Here is a 22,197-nt window from a genome sequence, read left to right on the forward strand (position 1 = left end):
AGAATCTACTAACACAGTGAGATTTGGCATATCAAAGAACCTCAATTATTTAATTTTTGATTAAATCAAACAAAGTTTAATTTTGGACCCTGATCTGGACCAACTTGAAAACTGGGCTAATAATAAAAAATCTAAGTACATTTTTAGATTCAGTATATCAAAGAACCCCAAGGATTCATATTTTGTTAAAATCAAACTAAGTTTAATTTTGGACCCTTTGGACCCTAATGTAGACCAATTTGAAAACGGGACCAAAAATTAAGAATCTACAAACACAGTTAGATTCGGCATATCAAAAAACCCCAATTATTCCATTTTTGATGAAATCAAACAAAGTTTAGTTTTGGACCCTTTGGGCCCCTTTTTCCAAACTGTTGGGACCAAAACTTCCAAAATCAATCCCAATCTTCCTTTTATGGTCATAAACCTTATGTTTAAATTTCATAGATTTTTATTAAATTATACTAAAGTTATGGTGTGAAAACCAAGAAAAATGCTTATTTGGGCCCCTAATACCTTAACTGTTGGGATCTCAACTCCCAAAATCAATCCCAACCTTCCTTTTGTGTTCATAAACCTTGTGTTTAAATTTCATTGATTTCTATTCATTTATACTACAGTTATTGTGAAAAAAAACAAGAATAATGCTTATTTGGGCCCTTTTTTGGCTCCTTATTCCTAAACAGTTAAAAAAAACTCCCAAAATCAATCCCAACCTGCCTTTTGTGGTCATAAACCTTGTGTCAAAATTTCATAGATTTCTATTTACTTAAACTTAATTAAAGTTACTGTGCGAAAACCAAGAAAATGCTTATTTGGGCCCTTTTTGGGCCCGAATTCCTAAAATGTTGGGACCAAAACTCCCAAAATTAATACCAACCTTCCTATAGTGGTCATAAACCTTGTGTTAAAATTTCATAGATTTCTATTCACTTTTAAAGTTAGAGTGCGAAAACTAAAAGTATTCGGACGACGACGACACCAACGTGATAGCAATATACGACGAAAATTTTTCAAATTTTTCGGTCGTATTAAAAAGATGCCAAAAAGATAGATTTGTTATACATCTCGTAGCTATAGTGCCCCTTTAAAGATATTTGGTTCTGTTCATTAAAGTTATCTGCCTTCAGGAGAGTGCATAACATTTGTTCCAGATATACAGGATGTTGAATATTTTAGAAGTATTTCTTAGTGTATATATTTGTATGGTTTATTTCATACTGCAAGGTAGGAAATGTGTCCATGGATCAGATATGACTCCCCTATTGCCTAGCATAATCAGTTGTAAAGGACATACTTAGGAATGGTAAAAGTAATGTTAACCAAATTTATACTTGTCCAGAGTTTTGGTGTAATAATCATTATGTACAATTTCTCATAGCATTGAGTCGGCCTAACTGAAGTAAGAGAACAAAAAAACACCAAAAAAACAGGTTTTCCATTTGTAAACAGGCACAACGCTAGAACAGTAAAAGTTGCTGGTCTTTGTTTCTTTTGTTTTTTAATCTTGATTTTCATTTACATATATAACTTTTAAATTTGGGGTCTTTTTCATTTTATGGAATGATTTCCCAGATTGTAATTTATCAACTGAGACTTATCCAAGGGTAGGTACTAATGACCAACACGACAGGTGCCATATGTGAAGCAGGATTTGTTTCCTCTTCCAGAGCACAGGATATTACCCTCAGTTTGTGGTGTAGTTCATGTTGCTCAGTCTTTAGTGTTGAGTTTTATACAACTACTGTCTCTTGATAAGGTTAATATGTAGTTTAGTTGACTTTTGAAACACCGACATTCATTGAGGCCAATTGCTGAAGTGAAGATCAGTTTTTCAAAAGTCAATTAAACCACATATTAACCGAAACAAAAGACAATATTTGTTTTGTTCCATATTCAGAGAGAAATGTATGTAATGGCAACTATTTACCAAAATCATGCACTTAAAAGCACGTTTAGAGCAGTGAATATACTTTTTTTGCAGGCGAATATGATTATTTATACAAAATCACATTTATAGAAAACACTACTTAAATTTTATCAATATGGAATAATGTGTACTATTGTTTGTATGTTGGTCTTTCTATTTAGACAATGGTATGGTCAGTTTATTTTCTATCTATGAGTTTGAATATCTTTCGCCTCTTTTTCCGCTTGGTCTAAACCACTGTTGTGGAGGTATTAATTAAGTCAAAGATAACAATAAGAATTATTGATTGCAACAAAACATAAATTTTATTTTTTGGACAGCACATTTTGACAAAACAGATATAAATAATAACAGTATATATATCAATTCATACAAATACAGACAAGACAAATATAGCAAAGTGAAAGCAGAAGTCTGGTTGGTCAATCAATGTATTCCTTCTGCCTAGTGATCTTTCAAGATATTGATGACCAGGCTGAGTTCATTGATCATGCATTTATTAACCAAAATTCCAGTTTTAAGTTCACTATTGAGCTTTTGAGTCTTCCCTGCAATACAAAAATATCATATTTAGTAAGCATACATTAATATTCTATGTATATTCATAATACTAATTTCATACAGGTAAGAGGTTTTGCTAGCTTTAAAACCAGGTTCAATTCCCTATTTTCTACACAAGACAATGCCTGTACCAAGTTAGGAATATATATATGACAGTTGTTATAAAATTGAGAATGGAATGGATAATGTGTCAAAAAGACAACAACCTGACCATAGAACAGACAACATTCATTTGATGTGTTTGAACTTTTGCTATGACCGTTTAATTAGTAATTTTCCGTTTAGAATTTTTTATTCATCTTTAAATATTTAATTATAACTGTAAAATAAATTACAAATTAATTAATCTAGGCTTGTTCAGTCAATGTCACATAAACTCTAAAATCAAGGCAGAATGTTCATCCAACTTTTGGAATTGGTGTTGCCCCAAAAGTATGGAATAAACAGCTGTGCCAAGTGAACATCATAAAAACACCCTCAAGGTGGTACCGGGACATTACTCTGTAAAATCAGCTCAACATTTAAATTACATTGTGTAGTTAAGGGAATATAAAGCTTCAATGATCAAAATTAGTGCTCTTAAACTGCTATTCAACCAGTGTAAAAATTTTAACAAAAATGGTTGGTTCAACCTATTTGAAATTTTTATGTTTTTGTTAATGAGTCAAAGTAAATAATTCTATGAAAACAAGAAGTAATTGTAACAGGATGTGATTACGAAGTCTCTCAAACAAAGCTCCCATAATTCACCAAGGGACTTCCCCTATATCTTTCTTTGATTTGTTTTAATGTCCAATAAAAGAATATATATGGTAAAGGGATGGAGATCTTAATCATTTAAAAGTTTTTCATACATGAGGGGGTAGAGTGACCCCATGCCTATACTTGATTTCATAAATTGTTTTATTGTCTCATACAAGAATATATATGGTTTATGGATGGGGATCTTTACCTGGCATTTACAAAATAATAGCAAATTCGCAAGCTAAACTGGGTGGCCCCACTGACTTCCCTTTTATTTCATTTGATTTGTTTTATTGTCCTATAATCATATCTGAAGACTGTGTGTGTCTATCACTTACAGTTTTCCAAGTTATATTCATTTGAAAATTTTAGAAAATTAAATTCCATAGTGTTCTATAGTAAACCCCTTCCTTTTTTATGCCACTCAAAATACCCTTAAAAGACGCCTGTCGGAATACATAAACTGAAGATTGACGGCTCTGCTAGACATATTTATTTTATGAAACCCTAAGTAGATCTGAAGAGTGGTTTTGTTGAAACACAGCGGACAAGTTCATTTTTAAAATGGTGGAAGAAGAACTTTGTTTGGGAGACTTTGGAGACTTAATTAAACAAGCCAAATTAAATTTAGTGATAAAGTTGGGTATCACCTTAATTCTGCACATTTGAATTGTTGCAAGACAATTGGTAATTTTCCATGGATTGATTTATATTTTCACTTATTTTGGTGAAACACTGCAGACAAGTTCATTTTTAAAGTGGCGGAAGAAAAACTTTGCTTTGGAGACTTGTGCACATTTGAATTGTTGCAAGACAATTGGATATTTTCTGGAATTGATTCATATTTTCACCTATTCGAATTTATATGTTAGGTTTCCACTCAATCAATCAAAGCAAATTCAAGTTATGGTAGAATATGTGAAATTTCAGTCCAAAGAGTCTAGAAATTTGCCATATTGATATGGTATTATAATGTTTTCAGCACGTGTCTGGCGTACTAAATTATAATCCTGGTACCTTTGATAACTATTCAGCGGTTCCTATAAATTTTCATGCAATGTATTTTGTAGGTAGGTGTGTGTGCGGCAGAGTACATTCTTTTGAAAATGTATCTTCTTTGTAATAAAAAGTGTTGTGCCCAGCACAGAACATTAGTACAGAATAAACATGGAATTTATTAAAAATTTCAAGCACAGGAAATTATAAAAACTCCATAATTAAAAATGATTCCAAGTTCAAATAATAGCCTGTTAAAAGCTCCTTTAACCTTCAAGAAGCTTACTGACAATCTGTACTTGCAGGGTCATTTTCTAATCTGTAGTTCACCAGTTGACAATGGAAATCCACTATCAGTCACCAACCTTTTCTGACCAACAGTATTAAATCCACTTATATAATACTTACAGAATCAACAGACTCCCTCTTTCATGACTATATCATCTATTGCTATGTCACTTGTATAATCAGATTCTGTTTCAGCAATAATAAGAATCTGTAAAGGAAGAAAAGAATGATTGATTGATTAGTGTTTAATGCCACTTTCAGCACATGTGGCTATTTTGTGGTAGTCCATTTATTTTGATGGAGAAAACTGAACTGAGAAGAGAATCACCAATCTTTGGATCATAGTCTTATTTAAATTTGAGTTGAATGCTTAAACTCCCCAATTCAAAGTTGACATGCAAGTGATACAGTAGCTCAACTACTTGGACCACTTATGCCACCAAGGCCACTACATTAAAGACGAGAATTAACAAGAGGCTCTCAAGAGCCTGAATCGCTCACCTTAATTCACTTGGTTAAATCTCTCATCAATGATTATTTTGGCTTTTCAATTTATTTAAACGTTTTTTGGATCGTCCTATTTTCTTCAAAAGCAAAAAAAATATCATTTTCTCCGATGTTCTATTTTAGCCATAGAAGCTATGTCTCTTGACATACAAGGAAATAAAATATAAAATTTATACTAGATACTATGAAACTCATTTAGCCTAAGTTTGGCTGAAATTGATACAGCAGTTTCAAAGGAGAAGATTTTTTAAAGTAAGTCAACATGATGAACAAATTGTGAAAAAAATCTTTAAAGGGCAATAACTCCTTAAGAGGTCAATTGACAATTTTGGTCAGTTGGACTTATTTGTAGAACTTACTTTGCTGAACATTATTGCTCACTTTAAAGTTTATCTCTATCTATAATAATATTCAAGATAATAACCAAAAACAGCAAAATTTCCTTAAAATTATCAATTCAGGGGCAGCAACCCAACAACGGATTGTCTGATTCATCTGAAAATTTCAGGGCAGAAAGATCTTGACCTGATAAACAATTTTACCCCATGTCAGATTTGCTCTAAATGCCTTGGTTTTTGAGTTATAAGCCAAAAACTGCATTTGACCCCTATGTTCTATTTTTAGTAATGGCGACCATGTTTGTTGATAGATCAAAACTTCGGATACAATTTATAAACTAGATACCCTAAGAAACATTCAGTTAAAGTTTAGAAGTATTTGGCCCAGTAGTTTCAGAGGAGAAGATTTTGTAAAAGATAACTAAGATTTACAAAAAATGGTTAAAAATTGACTATAAAGGGCAATAACTCCTAAAGGGGTCAACTGACAATTTTGGTTATGTTGACTTATTTGTAAATCTTACTTTGCTGAACATTATTGCTGTTTACAGTTTATCTCTATCTATAATAATATTCAAGATAATAACCAAAAACAGCAAAATTTCCTTAAAATTATCAATTCAGGGGCAGCAACCCAACAACGGGTTGTCTGATTCATCTAAAAATTTCAGGGCAGATAGATCTTGACCTGATAAACATTATTACCCCATGTCAGTTTTGCTCTAAATGCTTTGGTTTTTGAGTAATAAGCCAAAAACTGCATTTGACCCCTATGTTCTATTTTTAGCAATGGCGACCATGTTTGTTGACAGATCAAAACCTCGGATACAATTTATAAACTAGATATCCTAAGGAACATTCAGTTAAAGTTTGGAAGTATTTGGCCCAGTAGCTTCAGAGGAGAAGATTCTTGAAATAGTTTACGACGACAGACAACGACGACAGATGACAGACGACGGACGACGACGGACGCTCGGCCGTGAGCTAAAAAGATAAAATAATATACTAATTGGAAGGAATGTACTGCTGGGGTAGTAACATTTTCAAGCTTAATCATAGATAATAACCTATTAGGCTGAAAACATTCAATGCATAATAATTAGTGTTATGGATTAAATAGCATTTGATTGAAATTTGAACTATTTTTTCAAAAACTTATAAGACCACACTGGTATGCATAAGATATGTATCAAATCTAGTTTTAAGGATGTCTGCTGCTTTAATTTAAAATAACAAGGATTTCATGTGGTTGCTTAAAATGAAAACAACTTTGATATTTAAACAAAATAAAGTAATAAAATCATTAGTGTGTAGTTTTCAAAATACGAGACATTTAAAAAATGGCGGGAAAAGGGTTTTCTTCAGACTTTACTATTTGTTAACATTGGAATTGTTTTTTACCCTTTAAACCAAGAAAAAATAACAAGGATTTCCTGCCGCCGGATCACTAAATCTTAAATGATCTATTGAACAGATTTATGAAGACAAAAGTATGGTGTCGTGAAATTATTTTTTAAATACATTTGGATGGATAAAACCTGAGAAAATCGAAAATATGACAAGAATTCAAAAACATGACCAGCAGACATCCTTAAAACACTCTATTATCTAAGCAAAAAATATATCTAACACTGAATAAGGATCAGTTCACAAAACATACTTCTAGAATTACAGGGGATTGATAAAAACTTTCCTAAACTTACAAGTTCACCCATCTTAGCATCGATGTCAACTTTGGCTTTTTGCCAACCATCTCCCTGTTCTTGTGCCGTCCAAACATCATAAATATAGTTTGCATCCTCACTTTGTATTTCTAATTTGCCTCCAGACAAGTAGTAGGCAAAGCTTAGGCAATAATCTGAAATTGTAATAGGCAAAGTTTAGACAATACTCTGACATTGTTATAGGTAAAGTTTAGGCAATACTCTGACATTGTTATAGGCAAAGTTTAGACAATACTCTGACATTGTTGTAGGCAAAGTTTAGGCAATACTCTGATATTGTTATAGGCAAAGTTTAGACAATACTCTGACATTGTTATAGGCAAAGTTTAGGCAATACTATGAAATAGTAATAGGCAAAGCTTAGGCAATACTCTGATATTGTAATAGGCAAAGCTTAGACAATAATCTGAAATTTTTATAAGCAAAGCTTAGGCAGTAATCTGAAATAGTAAATGGCAAAGCTTGGACAATAGTCTGAAATTGTAATAGACAAAACTTATGCATAATAATTTGAAATTGTAATAGGCAAAGCTTAGGCAATACTAAATTAGTGATTCTACATTTTAAAGTTTTTTTTGTCATGTTTTGTGTTATGTGGGTTTTTTTTCTTTCATTTCCTTATCCATGGTTAAGTCTTCTCTTAAGTATAAACTAAGTAAAAATTTTACATGGTTGGTATGTAGACTTTGGAAAAATCACAAAATCAAATATCTATGAAACCTGGGAACAGTATATCTAACGGGAAATGAATCTCGTACGCATTTCAGTATAAAGTTATTTCACTCCCGTCCGTCACGAGACTTCGCGAGATTAATGGAGACTGGAAGCGTCGGACTGAAAGCTATCGTGACTGCTAATGAATCATCCACATAATTCCACACGTTCAACAACTTTAATGAGTTGGTAAGTTTAAGCATAAAGAAGATATATTTTTTCACATGAAGTAACTAATATGAGAGTGATTTATTCTATGTAAAGTGTTTTATTACGTTGGCCAAATTCACGATCATTGAAAAATGCTACTGGCGCCATTTTTTTTGTATTATCCGATTGCATTGCCCCCCGTTTTGTGATAAAACAAATGCGATCATGACAAATTTGAAGCGACAGTTTACAAGTTTAGTATACTAGCTTCACGTTTTATGTAGTTTGGATGTTATTTTATTGGTATTAATAAAGAAATCAGTCATCATTCACGGTCTCATTCCGAAATGCCATTGGCGCCATTTTTATTACCCCCCTCTTGCATTGTCCACCTTATTGTGATTAAATGAATGCAATTATTACAAAAAAAATGTAGCAGATTACAAGTTTGATACACTGGCATCCCGTGTAACTTAGTTTTAATGACATTTTATTGATATTAAAAGAAATATCGAGTCATCAATTTTGCCATTTTTGGTCCTTATCTGGCCAGTCTGTGTTACGTGTGTACCCAGGAACATATATATTATTATATTATACTATTCCAAGGTGTACCTTATTCAATCTGCATCACAATAAAATTACTTTTAAAGCACAAAAACATCAAAATATATTTGATATTTGACATGCAGTTGTGATGATCCCTCATAGAATTATGTCATTATTTTACAATGATAACACTCATCTTTTTTTTATATTTATAGTATTGCAACCTTTATTTCTTCCAGTTTTTTTCAAAGTTTTAGATCATCATGCTTCATTTTTTACAAAATTTAGTTTTAGAACTTGCAAACTCTACTTTAACAGTCACAATTCGAACAGAACATTGACTTTAACTGTGCTTATTTGTTTTCAAGGGGGGGTTGTTCGAACCCGAAAGAGCCCCCTGGCTACGGGTATGATCATGGTTATGAAGTCTCTAGACAAGTATGCATATATGTGTATGTTGAGATTTGGAGCTAAACTTGGTATGAAAAAACAATGATGGAAATCTTTGATTATCATTATGACTGATAACAACTTGAACATTACATGCACTCATGTATCAGGTTGTATTCATTTTAACGTTAAAACAGTTTGTACCTTGCATGACTATATGAAGTTTAATTTTTTTAATCCCAGACCTGGATGTAACAAAACTGCATGAATTCAGAAAAAAAAATGGTAATGATCAGACTGGTCTGTTCCCAACTTCTCATGCAGCAACATGATGATTGATGTACAGTGGTTGTCTTTTGTTTATGTAGTTCATACATGTTTCTCGAAAGATAATTCTGTTTCTTATCCCGTTTGAATGGTTATATACTAGTACTGTTTGAGGCCATATAAAGCTTGATGTTCTATGTGAGTCAAGGCTTGGTGTAAAAGTTTGTACCTTGACCTATAATGCTTTTCCTTTATAAATTGTTACTTAGATGGAGAGTTGTCTCATTAACACTCATACCACGTCTTCCTATATCTACATTATCTGGCAAACTAATTAATAAGTCTCCCTTAATATAAACATTCATATATTGCAATCATGGAAACATTTAAGTCCATCTGACAGTAGTTAATTTTGGGTCCTTTATAGCTTGTTGTTCGGTGTGAGCCAAGGCTCTGTGTTGAAGGCCGTACATTGACCTAAAATGGTTTACTTTTTTTAAAATTGTTATTTGGATGTAGAGTTGTCTCATTGGCTCTAACACCACATCTTCCTATATATCTTAATTCATAAAAAAAAAGCAATTGGTTTTCCAAGTTTATTCATCATGTTCATATTCATATCAACTCAGACTACATGTATATACAATGTACATGTATACAGTATTTCTCAATGACAGTAACAGACAATAAAATAAACATCAAGTATAACCTTAAAAACTGGTATATGTGGTACATTTCATCCATCTTCAATATGTACATGTATTATGCCCTTTAAGTGGAGCACAAATAGAAATAAAATAGTTCTACTTTATGTTATATAACTGCTTTTACTTTATAAAAATGAAGGATGAACAGTCACAAATTTTATACAATTTAGAGCTGAACGATAAAAACCATATGATCCAACATGTACAATACTACTGGTTGGTATATTGAACAGGCGAAAAGAAATTATTTAAACTTAACAAACTTTACATAATGTACATGTGCTGTATATTGTATTGTAATTTTTCTGTAGAATTTTGAAAAATTTACAAGTCTCAAAATAGATTCTTCCTACTTACATGACTTTAAAAAAACGTGATTTAATTCTTAAGAATTTATCGACTTCATACTTGAAAAATGAGCATAAAAAAACCTGTGCATTATTTATCATCTGTGCTAACAAACAAAAAAACACACCAATGCATGAACATACACGTACATTAAAAATATAAACAGCTACATACATGTATATGTTATATATATATAAAAAGTCTGTACATATCCAAGAGAAGCACTGACATTTTATGGTATTAAAAAAAACCACCAACAACATAAAGACAAATCTAACAGCATGTTGTCATACATGTAAATCATAAATGTATGAAGAAAATGAAGCACTAAAAGAACCAAAAACTATAAACAATTAAGATACACATAATTAATATGATCTCCTCAAAAGTCACAAATGTTTAATTTCACTAATTACTATTTGCGGTTATCAGATTTGTCTTTCAAAACCTTCCTTAGTGGCTTCTCATGTTGTGATGTGCTATTGGGCATTTGAAGTTGCACTGCACGTGCTAAGGAGTGGCCACGGATTGTTAAAAATAATGAAACACATGATTCCATGATATATGAAGAAAATTCATTGTTATCACACAAAATTTCCCAGTAATAATTTACCATATGTGCGGAAACTATAACTTCTTTCAGGTTTGTAATCATAAGTGTTTGGGAATTCACATTGCCAAGGTCAATACTTTGCCGGAGAACAATTTCACAATGCCGGATGAAATAATAAAAGTTGTCACTTGGAATTTTGAGTCCTCCTCTGTTTAATTTCTCGGTCCACTCCGCAAACTTTTTAACATGCTCTTGTAACATTGTTGATTGTTTTACCACAAAATTAGTCATAGCTTCACGAATTTTCTGGTTTTTCAAGTTTTTGTGTTGGTATGTTTTCTTCTGAAGTTTTGAAATAATATACCCTGAAATGTAGTAAAGCACTGATTGGTCTGAATTTGTCATTGTGGTATCTAGCTTAGTTGCATTCTTTTGGTACAGCTGTGAACGGTTTTTCACTAGAGACTTCAGTAGGGCATCTTGTAGCACAGATAAAAACAGTTTAGCGGAAAGTTCACCTTCGAATTCAATGTTCTCAAATTCAGATGTAACAATGGCAGATAACTTTGATTGAAATTCATTATCAACTGTTATTTTATAAAAAGATGAGAAAAGTTTCTCAGATGTGTTCAAATCTGTATTGCAATCCGACTCTACTTTTTCAAACAAGTTTGCGAAAACAGGTGCTAGTTCTTCTGACAATTGTGTGTGTGTCTGTTGACTTGTTGCATAATATAAAGTAATTGCCAGAATACCTTTCCCATGCTTAGAACGGCTACTGTTCCTGAAAGGACTGTTTATTATGTTTTCCAATGCTTCTTGATATGATGTTTCAAAGATCTTAGTAAATTCTTCTGGGGTCATACTAAAAGATGTTTTATTGTTGATTTTTTCTGTAATACCATCTTTTCTGTGCTCTGAAACTATAAGACAAGAAAAAATTATAGCATATTTTCTACATTTTATAAATTTAATAAAGATGAATAAATCATTATTCCAGTTTCACATGTGATACTTGTACATATACATGTTCTGCAATTTTTCATTTCATGAAAAACAGATTTATCAAACTTGAAAGTAAAATTTCTTTGTTTCCATAAAAAATAATTTTAAATAATTTTAATGTCATCCCTAACACAATAGAGGGGCATCATATGCATGCTATCCAATTGATGGGTCAATTATGGGTTAATCTCTCTGATCATATTGATTTTTATATTTGAATGTAAAGTTTAATAATATATATGACATGTATGATAATTGATTTTTTATAAGATACAAACAATTTGTTGTTAAGTTGCTGTCTCAATAGTGCGTCGTTGTCATTAGATAAAATGGCAAACATGATTGCAAAAACACATATTTTATTTTCTTAACCATTTGATATTGAAATATGTAGGCTAGGAACAGTAAACAATATAATATATATACCTATATTTTGACAAACATATAAGTAACCATTGAAGTAGAGCAGAGTATAAATTTGTTTTTTCAGACAGTATGGTTATTCTTTTTATATAAATATAGGAAGATGTGGTGTGAGTGCTAATGAGACAACTCTCCCTCCAAATAACAATTTAAAAAAGTAAACCATTATAGGTCAATGTACGGCCTTCAACATGGAGCCTTGGCTCTCAACGATCAACAAGATATAAAGGGCCCCAAAATTACCATTCAAATGGGCAAATCAACAGACTAATTTATATAAAAAAATAGAAATGAGAAACAAGTATAAATTACATAAACAATATGCCTGTTTACAAGACGTATTTTTGTATACCATTGTCAGACACTTACGCAAAAATACTTTAACCAATTCGCATTAAACTAAGTCAAGTGAATTGTACATATCTGTTGGTGTTAACTGCTTTTCTTTTTAATCAATTTTAGATATTTTTCATATATTTATTACTTATGGAGTTAATTATGTACTATTTGCAGATAATGCCTCGAACATCAAAGAGACGTTGTATTGGCTACAGGGATAAGTGTAGAGCAAGGAAGCGGGTTAGAAAACCCAAAGTTTTGGATGCCCATACCATTGAACAGCAACATATACTTATTGATTCAGATACCAATACCATCGAAGAACAGCTCATACTTATTGATGGTAAGTTGTATTAAATGACAGAAAATTTGGATGAAAGGGTTAACCCCCTGACTATGGATAAATGCATTGTGTTTAAAAACCAAAGCATTCAACTGTTTTTACATTGCTTCCTCCAGTATATTCATGGCCTTCCTGTTTATGGTCCATTCATTCAATTCATTCATAATCAACCAAATATCAAAAAGAAGGCATGGTATGATTGCCAAGAGACAACTCTCCACAAGTGACCAAATTTCAACAATGAGCAAAGCCCATTCTGCATAGTCACCTATAAAAGGCCATAAAACAATTCAAAGGAGAAAACTAATTAATCGCTTTAAATTAATGAAGGCAAAAACAAAAATCTTAGAACAGGTGTGTTATACAGGTAAAAACCATATTTTTCTTAAAACTCGTGTATTACTTATCCAGTGAATTTAAAAGATTTACAGGATATTGAAATTTAGAGTGGATGTTATTTAAATCTTTTTGATTGGTGTGCCCCAAGCATGACAAATAACTTTGTAGTTTACCTCTAAGCAGAAGATCAATTTTATTAATTTCTTTAATTATTTTCCCTTTTTCAGTCGCATGACAAAAAACTGGTGTTTATTTAAGTCTCAGCATAAAGTAACAATCCATTTTTATTTTTTTTCCTTAAAAATAGAAAACACTTATTTGAAAATAAAATAAGTTAATTGTTTCTAGAAATCTTATATGAATGTATGAGCATGATGAGGCAACATTGTAATTAAAATTTATTCAATGAGGCCACTTATCAGTTATGTCAATATGTGTGCTCAATTTGAGTGTATTTATTGAATGTTTCGATCCTTTTGCTTTCAAGCCCTACATAAATAGAAACAAATCATTTTCAGGAATAAAAATAATTTCTGATTTTTTTTATAGGAAAACATTTTTTTGACCATATGGAGGAATGCATTAAAGAAGAAGCAAAGAAGCTAGCTACGCACATTTTAGTTGTAATGGTACGCGGAATATCAGTTGACCTCAAGTTCCCACTTGCTCATTTCGCCACCAATGGAATAACATCGGACCAACTGTTTGGAATTTTATGGGAATGTGTGGAGTTAGTTGAGATTGATGCAGGACTTAAGGTGTTGTACATTACTGCTGATGGTGCCTCACCCAATAGAAGATTCATAAAACTTCACAAAACAGATGAACAACAGACAACTGTGTACCGCGCTATAAACAGATTTGCTGCAGATGAACGATACATATATTTTGTTTCAGATCCACCCCATCTGATCAAAACAGCAAGGAATTGTTTCTCAAATTCAGGCTCACACAAGAATACCAGAAAGATGTGGTGTGGAGGTAAAGATGTGTCATGGATGCATATTGTAGATCTATATAAGGACCACTGTACTGGAGTCTTTAGATTGTGTCCAAAGTTATCAAGGGCCCACATTGACATAACATCCTTTGGTGCAATGAAAGTAAGTCTGGCAGCCCAAGTTTTAAGTACCACTGTGGCCAATGCTCTAGAAATGGTTTATGGGGATAGAACTAGTGCTACAACAGAGTTTATACGCCACATGGACAAATTTTTTGACTGTCTTAATGTCCGAAACTTAAATGAAGGTCACCAGAAGAGAAAAGACAATCTTAAACCATTTACAGACCCAAATGATCCCAGGTTGGACTATCTGACGGATGATTTTTTGAAGTATTTTGATGATTGGAAGCAAAGTGTTGAAGCAAGACCTGGAGAATTTAGTAAGACACAGAAAATTCAAATGCAGTTAAGCTACCAGACATTAGAAGGCTTTCGGATAACTGTTCGTTCTGTTGTGGAATGTACACGTCTGTTATTACGTAAAGGAATGCCATTTGTGTTAACAGAAAGGTTTAACCAAGACCCAATTGAACAGCATTTTGGGATACATAGGACCAGTGGAGGTTGCAATAACAATCCAACTGTGAACCAGTTTAACCATGCTATGGTCAAAATAAGGACAGTAGGTCAGCATGCAATTGCACCAGTGAGGGGTAATACCAAAAGGAGACTGAACTATCCACATGTCATAGACAATAATCCTCTTCCAAAGCGTCCACGTCACTCATTGTAAAGATAGTACAAATATAGACATATTTTTTTGAAAGTGTATCATAAGGATGTTTGATAGTCATGTTTTGATGTTATTGTAAAAAAAAAAATCAAAATCATCTGAGTTTATACATTTAAGTCATAAGATATTGTAACTTTTAAGTGATTAACGTGTTTAAGTAATGAAAAGTCTTATAAAATACCCCCAATCAACCAAATTATTTATATCTTGAAAAGCACAAGCACCTTAATTATTTTTTCTATCTGTTTGGGAGTTAATTAATTCAAATAGGTCTACTAGAAAAAGTATATATTACCTTTATGGGAAGTTTTGTTATTTTGGCACGAGTGAATGAATAAATCAGGAATACTGGGTTTAGATTTAAACATTTTGCATACATGTTTGTTTATAAGAAAAGAAACAGATATAACATGTATAAAATAATCCATATTACAATGTACATGTAGTTTATGCTTCTACAGAAAAGAGTGAAGGTTATTAGATAATACATGTAGTATTGAAATTGTATTTTTATTTATTCCTTATTTTAAAGGTCAATGTTGAAATCAATATATGATATTAAAAAAGGTATGGAGCAAATGTGCATTTATCAGATCTGGATGTTTAATGTTTACATCACAAATCAGAATTCTGATTCATAAAAAATTTGGTACAATAGACTACTATGAAATTTGTAATATATCTCATAAATTCATGAAATTGTTCTATATACGAGTATATGGAGTTTTCATATTAACTTTCAATCTATTTCAGCGTTGACCTTTTATCAAAACAATTTTTATTAGTAATTACTAATATGGTGATGATAATGAATGGGATGCTTTTGTTTGAGCCGTTTCAAATAGCGCTTTATGCGCGGGCATTCTCAGACATTTTCATACCAATTTTCATGCTATTTCAGCATTGACCATGTTGACTTTTGTATATATGAAGCTTTTAAAAATAAGAACATTTAATCAACCGTTCTTATAGACACAACAATGTATATATATATTTATTAATTGCATGTACTGAAATAGTTTTTAAATTTGTTTTTGTGTTTTTTTCACTAAAAAAATAATTATATTTTAATTAGATTTGCTGATTTTTATTTCCTGTTGTATTGTTACTAAGAATTTTATTTTGGCCAAAGTCTTGACCAAATATGGAATATTAATAGTTCAGGAAATGATGACAAATTTAATTTCTCTTACAATTGTCAACCTATACATTTAGCCTTTTTGATCCTTTAATTCTAATATTAAATATCATAGAACTGCTGTGTTTATTTATATCATTTTACAGTATTCATTATATTCATTAATGAATGTTTAGAAAAATAATTTTATTAAAAGTTTCTCATGCTAAAGTTTTATTCTTTTGTATATAAATCATGTAAATACTTCTGTAATGTATGATATTATTTTATATCAAATTGGTATGTTTTATACATTTATATATACACACTGCAGTATTAATAACTGCTTTCTGTATTAAAGAGAGCATAGCAATTTACCAGTTAGTTTGTTATTTACTTCATATCCAATAAAAAGTCTAATTGGTATCATCACAAATGGAAAACGCTTAAACATCATTGCAAGAATTATGTAGCAGTCAAAATTATGCATAAAATAAAAACCTGAAACACAAAAGATTGCCAATGAGACATATTCACCAGAGATCAAAGAACCAATATTTATGTTTGCAACTTGAAGAAGCAAATTTATCTCATTATGCTGAAATTTATCACATTCACAAAAGCTAGCAATATAAAAGGAGATGTGGTATGATTGCACACGAGACAACTCTCCACAAGAAACCAAATGACAAAGAAATTATCAACTATAGGATTGTATGGGCTTCAAAGAGGAGCAAAGTGCTTACCGCATAGTCAGCTATAAAAGGTCAAAATTCAAACAAAAACAAATGGTATTTTTTATGTACAAAGAATGAATGAATAAAACACAAATATGTTACACATAAACAAACGACAACTAATGAATTACAGTCTCCTGCTTGTTAGTCATTGAATCTATTAAACTTGGATATGAAGACTTTAGATATATACCAAAGAACTTGTCATGATTGAGGTTTAAGATTTTCCATAGTAAAATATTCAATGGATAAAAAAAACATTCATAAGCATTCGCATTGCAAATCTGTCTATCAAGCACAAAAAAATCTACGGCCTTTCGGAAATTTATGTATATATTAAGGAACTGAGATACCCAAACAAATTGTTCAACACATTCCTTAGGAAAGTGAAAAGTGAAAACCTTGCACAAACTTGTCAAACAATAAAAGTAAGCTCATGGGCAATCATACCACATCTTGTCTCATTAGGTTTTTAAAGCATTCAGTCAATAACACGCATTAATATATGTATATATAGATGTGAAAAATGATTTATACCTTTTATACTTGTAATGCCATGCTTTTGTCGTACATGACCTCTGAACCCAGCAATTGACTTGTACGTCTTATCACAATCTGGACACTGGTAACAGGGCGTGTTGAGTTGGCTAGGCTGAGATGGTGTTGTTGTTGCAGTCTTAGACTTTTTGGCAGGTGAAGGCTCAAAATCTTCATCTGAAAACTCGGCAGTTTCAGACTCTGTGTAGCATTCTAGTAGAGCATCAAGGTCGATATCATCAGACCAAGATAAGAAGTTCTCTTTGTCGTACATGGTTAGCAAATGAATAATTTGGATTTACAAACTTCATTCTCATGTTGTGGGCTTGTGTGTGTTTTGTCATGAATGTTGAGGAATCGTGATCAAAGTAAGTGTTCTCGGTCGGCTTGGGTTGTTTTTCATAATATTTTCATCATTTTTAATTAGGATGATAATTGTTTTGATTGCGTTAATCAAATCTTTTGATCCGCAATCAAATTCGAAATTACATTTTAATCAGCTAAAAAGCAGTTTAATAAAAACAATTATTCATATTGGAACCTTAAGTTTAATGAGGACTTGTATAAACAAGTAATTTTGTAATTATTTCACTATGCTTCTTTATTTAAAAGAATTATCCAAGGCTTTCTATTTTAATATGGAAACTAAAATAAAGCATTTAAGAACAAAAAAGTTATTTTCTCAAGATAAAACGATTTTCTAGAAGAGGTTTGTTTTTATTTTATAAAAAAAAAAACTTGTCCAAAAACTTTTTATTTATTTAATTTTGAAAAGAGAAGAGGATTATAACAATAATTTGCCGTTTTTAATCCAATATTTCTCTTTTTTATTATATTGTATATTTATAATAGTGATTCATTATATTCCTATATTTTCTCAAGATAAAACGATTTTCTAGTAGAGGTTTGTTTTTATCATAAAAAAAAACGTGTCCAAAAACTTTTTATTTATTTAATTTTGAAAAGAGAAGACGATTATAACAATAATTTGCCGTTTTTAATCCAATATTTCTCTTTTTTATTATATTGTATATTTATAATAGTGATTCATTATATTCCTATTTCAATGAATGAAGAAAAACAAGTTTCCAAACCAATAGTTTTTGAGCTGTTTCGAATAGGAAATGTAGAGCCGTTAATTATCGACCATAATAGCGAATACGAATTTACACCATGTCCGTTTCCGTATCGTGTCATTTATTATTAACTTCACGACAAGGAAATCGGCGATAATTAGGTAGTGTCAAGTCCCGTTAATATATATGTTCCTGATGAAACTAAAAAAATGTCTTCACCTAAATTACCATATGTTCAATGGGTTTGCCAGAGAGTGGACAAAAAAATCTTTTGGGCCAACATTATGCAGTAGATAGATATAGGAAGATGTGGTGTGAGTGCCAATGAGACAACTCTCCATCCAAATAACAATTTAAAAATTAAACCATTATAGGTTAAAGTACGGCCTTCAACACGGAGCCTTGGCTCACACCGAACAACAAGCTATAAAGGGCCCCAAAATTACTAGTGTAAAACCATTCAAACGGGAAAACCAACGGTCTAATCTATATAAACAAAACGATGTCCATTTTGTTTTCCTCACAAGGCTTGTATTTCTAATGTTGCCATTTTAAAAAGCATTTTCTTTTCAATTTTTTCAAAATTTAAAGTTAAAGTGTAGGCCAAAGTCAATACCAACAAAGTCCTACCAATGACTTTGTTGGAAGGGGACTAATAAAAACATACCCATGGTTGATGGAACTTTATATGTCATTTTAGCAGCCTCCTGTCCATTACTTCCATCTACATAGGCATAAAACTGTCCACCATATGCAGATGATGGTCCATAGTCTGATGGTGATGCATCCTAAAAGGAGTATAAAATGGAATTCAGAATTTAGACAAATAATAAAAGTTTTATTGTTAGATCTTACCTGAATCTAAAAACATGAAAAGAAGCCTCCCCAGTATCGGAAAAAATTGATGATATAATGTTTTTTAGAAGATTTGATGACAAATGTTTTTTTCAGATTTGTTTCTGCAATACGTCGTTTTCTTGTCTGAAATATTAAATTATGTTGTTGCAACCCCCGCCCCCCAAAAAATTCCCTACATTCCTACCTGACCCTTTAAGGCATGGGTAGGTAACATCAATCAAAGATATATCTCAACCATGATATTTACCTGTCTGATATATCTCAAGTGGGTCTCATTGGCGTCCAAGTGTGACGCTGGATTACTGTTTTTTTTGTAAGTGGGACTCGTGAAAGTCACATTTTTTGTGCTGTGAAAACAGGAAATGAAGTCTAGAGGGATAAGAGAAATTACAAAAAAATGAGAATTGCTTATGTACATAGTGTAAGCTGGATATTGGAAACTGACAAAACAGTAAGCAGGATCCGGGATCAGAACCCCCCAATGAGACCCCTCTCAACTCTGATATTGACCTGTACAATATATCTCAATTAAATGCTGTGGATTCAATATTTTTCATTTGTAACCAATTTTCATCAATTTCCTGGTTAACTGGTGACCACAAATTTAATGTCCAAGGAATGGCAAATGTTGTAATTAGAACTAAGCAAAACCACCAAATCAAATATCAGTGAAAAGTTATCCACAAAAATCAATATTAAATAACTACGAAAAAATTTATGAATCCACAGTAAACTTGTCAGATATGTATCTCAAATTTGATATATTTACCTCTCCCACAAACCAGTTGCCATCTGCGTCAAAGAAACAACCATCAGACGGAGGCTCAAATGTACAAATCTCGCTTTTATCTAAAACAATCTCACTTTTATCTAAAACAAAAAAATGGAAGTTATATAAAAAAGAAGGTGTGGTATGATTGCCAATGAGACAACTATCCACAAAAGACCAAAATGACACAAACATTCACAATTATAGGTTACCATACGGCCTTCAACAATGAGCAAAGCCCATACCGTATATAGTCAGCTATAAAAGGCCCCGATCAGACAATGTAAAACAATTCAAGCCAGAAAACTAACGGCCTTATTTATGTAAAAAAAAGTTGCATGTGACAGAGTTGCCTAAAATGAGTTAAGGTCAAGGAACAGTAAATGGGCTACGTCTCAGATTTTGCTCAAATTTTGCATACAATCTTGGCTCGGTGAACTACAACTGACAATCGAAAAAATAATGCATTTATCTCTTATTATCTGAAATATTGCAGATTGATTTCTTTTAATATGGGTGAATATTTGTATAGAAAGCACATACAATCAGCGAAAAAACATACAAAATTTGTCTTAAAATCGCCAAATCTTTTATTCTACTCCATAGATTTTTCTTTAAAAACTGTATGTTGTTGACACATAAAATTTCGTTATAATGATGCAAAATAAAGATAGGGTCACCGACTTCGTTTGTTGTCTAATAATAATTTTTTCACCTTGTTGGTAGTGAAAAACGTCAAAAATCAACGTTTTACAGCCGGCAACACGGCGAAGTTACGATTATTTCGACGTTTAATAGGATTTTTTCACAAAGAACACAACATTGAATGATGTATACCGTAAAAACGAAGTAGGTGACCCTATCTTTATTTAACATCATTATAACAATAATTTATGTATCAACAACATATAGTTTTTTAAGAAAAATCTATGGAGTAGAATTAGAGATTTTGCGATTTTAAGACAAATTTTAGAAGGTTTTATGCCGATTTTATGTGCTTTCTATACAAATGCTCACCAATTTTGTAAGAATTCAATCAGTAATATTTTAAATGATAAATGAGATAAATGCATTATTATTTCGATTTTTAGTTGAAGTTCATCGAGCCAGAGTTGTATGCAAAATTTTACTGAAATCTGTGACATAGCCCATTTACTGTTACTTGACCTTAAAGAAGATTTCAACTTGCATAATAACATAAACAGTACAAAATTCTCTGCACCAGATGTACTTTTTGACAATCAATGTGTCTTAAGGTGGTACCAAACACCTCCACAAAAATTAATTAGGCTCATTTAATTGACAAAGCATTTACTTTGATCCTTTGACAATTATAATATAAAAATTTCAAAAAATTTGAACCAAGCATTTCATCAGGAAATTACTGGTTATATAGCAGTTTGACAAACCCTAATTTTGATCATTGAGAAGCTTAATATTGTTTTAACAACACAAAGTTATTAAAACATTTAGCTGATTTTACAGAGTTATCTCCCTGTAGTGTTAGGTACCACTTTAAGTGATGCTGGAGGAGAAAATATTTGAAAATCCAGATTATTAAAATTATAAAAGATAGGCAATACTTTAAGGATTTGGTTTTGCCCTGTTTTTTTAATCACAAAAGTCACAAAATTATCATTCTTACAAAGCAGGGTGTTTAGGAATTAACCATTTTTCTTCAAAGGGGAAAGTAATGTTTTTTTGTCCAAGTCAGAAATTTCTTTTCATGCATTAAAGCACAAACATTTTTTTTTTAGTTTTCTACGCCTATCAATCATATTATTTTTGTTTCAAAATTGAACACTATAAGGTAGGAGAAAAATCAGGTCTCAGAATATATTTTTTGGGTATCTGCTTGACCACAATATTTTTTTTCCATCAAATTGGGGATCAAAATATTTTTTGAGGAAAAAAACATAACCCCTCTTGAAGTAATATGGTTGCTCCTTTTCAGAAATTATTTTTTGTCATTTGCTTAACCACAATGTTTTACATGAATTGGGAATCAGAAAAGTTATAAGGAAAAATAATAACCCTCTTTTTGAAGTACTGTGGATTCATTTTTTTGTGGGTTTCAATTTTTGTGGATAAAGGATAACTCACATGTTCATCATGGATATCTAATTTCCAGGTTTTGCTGAAGTCTGCACAC

At 31.6% G+C, this 22,197-nt stretch overlaps 2 protein-coding genes across 3 annotated transcripts in view; both read right to left on the bottom strand.

Annotated features, from left to right (window-relative positions):
* Window positions 1-2,216: 2,216 nt before the first annotated feature.
* The window catches only part of LOC134719031 (protein SpAN-like), a 44,877-nt gene continuing 24,896 nt past the window's right edge, over window positions 2,217-22,197 (bottom strand). The window contains exons 15-19 of one of the 2 annotated variants that reach the window (XM_063581956.1): window positions 20,046-20,125; window positions 19,086-19,206; window positions 7,068-7,222; window positions 4,640-4,727; window positions 2,217-2,478 (exon numbers count right to left, since the gene is read on the bottom strand). In XM_063581956.1, coding sequence (XP_063438026.1) covers window positions 4,644-4,727; window positions 7,068-7,222; window positions 19,086-19,206; window positions 20,046-20,125 — 440 coding nt within the window. In that variant the 3' untranslated portion in view covers window positions 2,217-2,478; window positions 4,640-4,643. Of the gene's footprint in view, window positions 2,479-4,639; window positions 4,728-7,067; window positions 7,223-19,085; window positions 19,207-20,045; window positions 20,147-22,197 lie in introns of both variants that reach the window. The other variant, XM_063581955.1, reaches the window with a different exon arrangement.
* LOC134719257 (uncharacterized) lies at window positions 10,629-18,023 on the bottom strand. Its single transcript, XM_063582261.1, has 2 exons — window positions 17,343-18,023; window positions 10,629-11,689 (listed from the first exon to the last, which is right to left on the bottom strand). The coding sequence occupies exons 1-2, from the start codon at window positions 17,614-17,616 to the stop codon at window positions 10,629-10,631; spliced, it is 1,335 nt and encodes a 444-aa protein (XP_063438331.1). The 5' UTR covers window positions 17,617-18,023.

The sequence above is a fragment of the Mytilus trossulus genome, chromosome 5, assembly GCF_036588685.1.
Source record: "Mytilus trossulus isolate FHL-02 chromosome 5, PNRI_Mtr1.1.1.hap1, whole genome shotgun sequence".
Classification (NCBI taxonomy): domain Eukaryota; kingdom Metazoa; phylum Mollusca; class Bivalvia; order Mytilida; family Mytilidae; genus Mytilus; species Mytilus trossulus.

What these genes read in the sequence shown, in the direction of transcription:
- LOC134719257 (XM_063582261.1), bottom strand. Translation starts at nt 17,616, where the DNA reads ATGTACGACAAAGAGAACTTCTTATCTTGGTCTGATGATATCGACCTT. An exon ending in TGGCATTACAAGTATAAAAG is followed by an intron (nt 11,690 to 17,342) that starts GTATAAATCATT and finishes CTTGTCTTATAG; the next exon opens with TTTCAGAGCACAGAAAAGAT.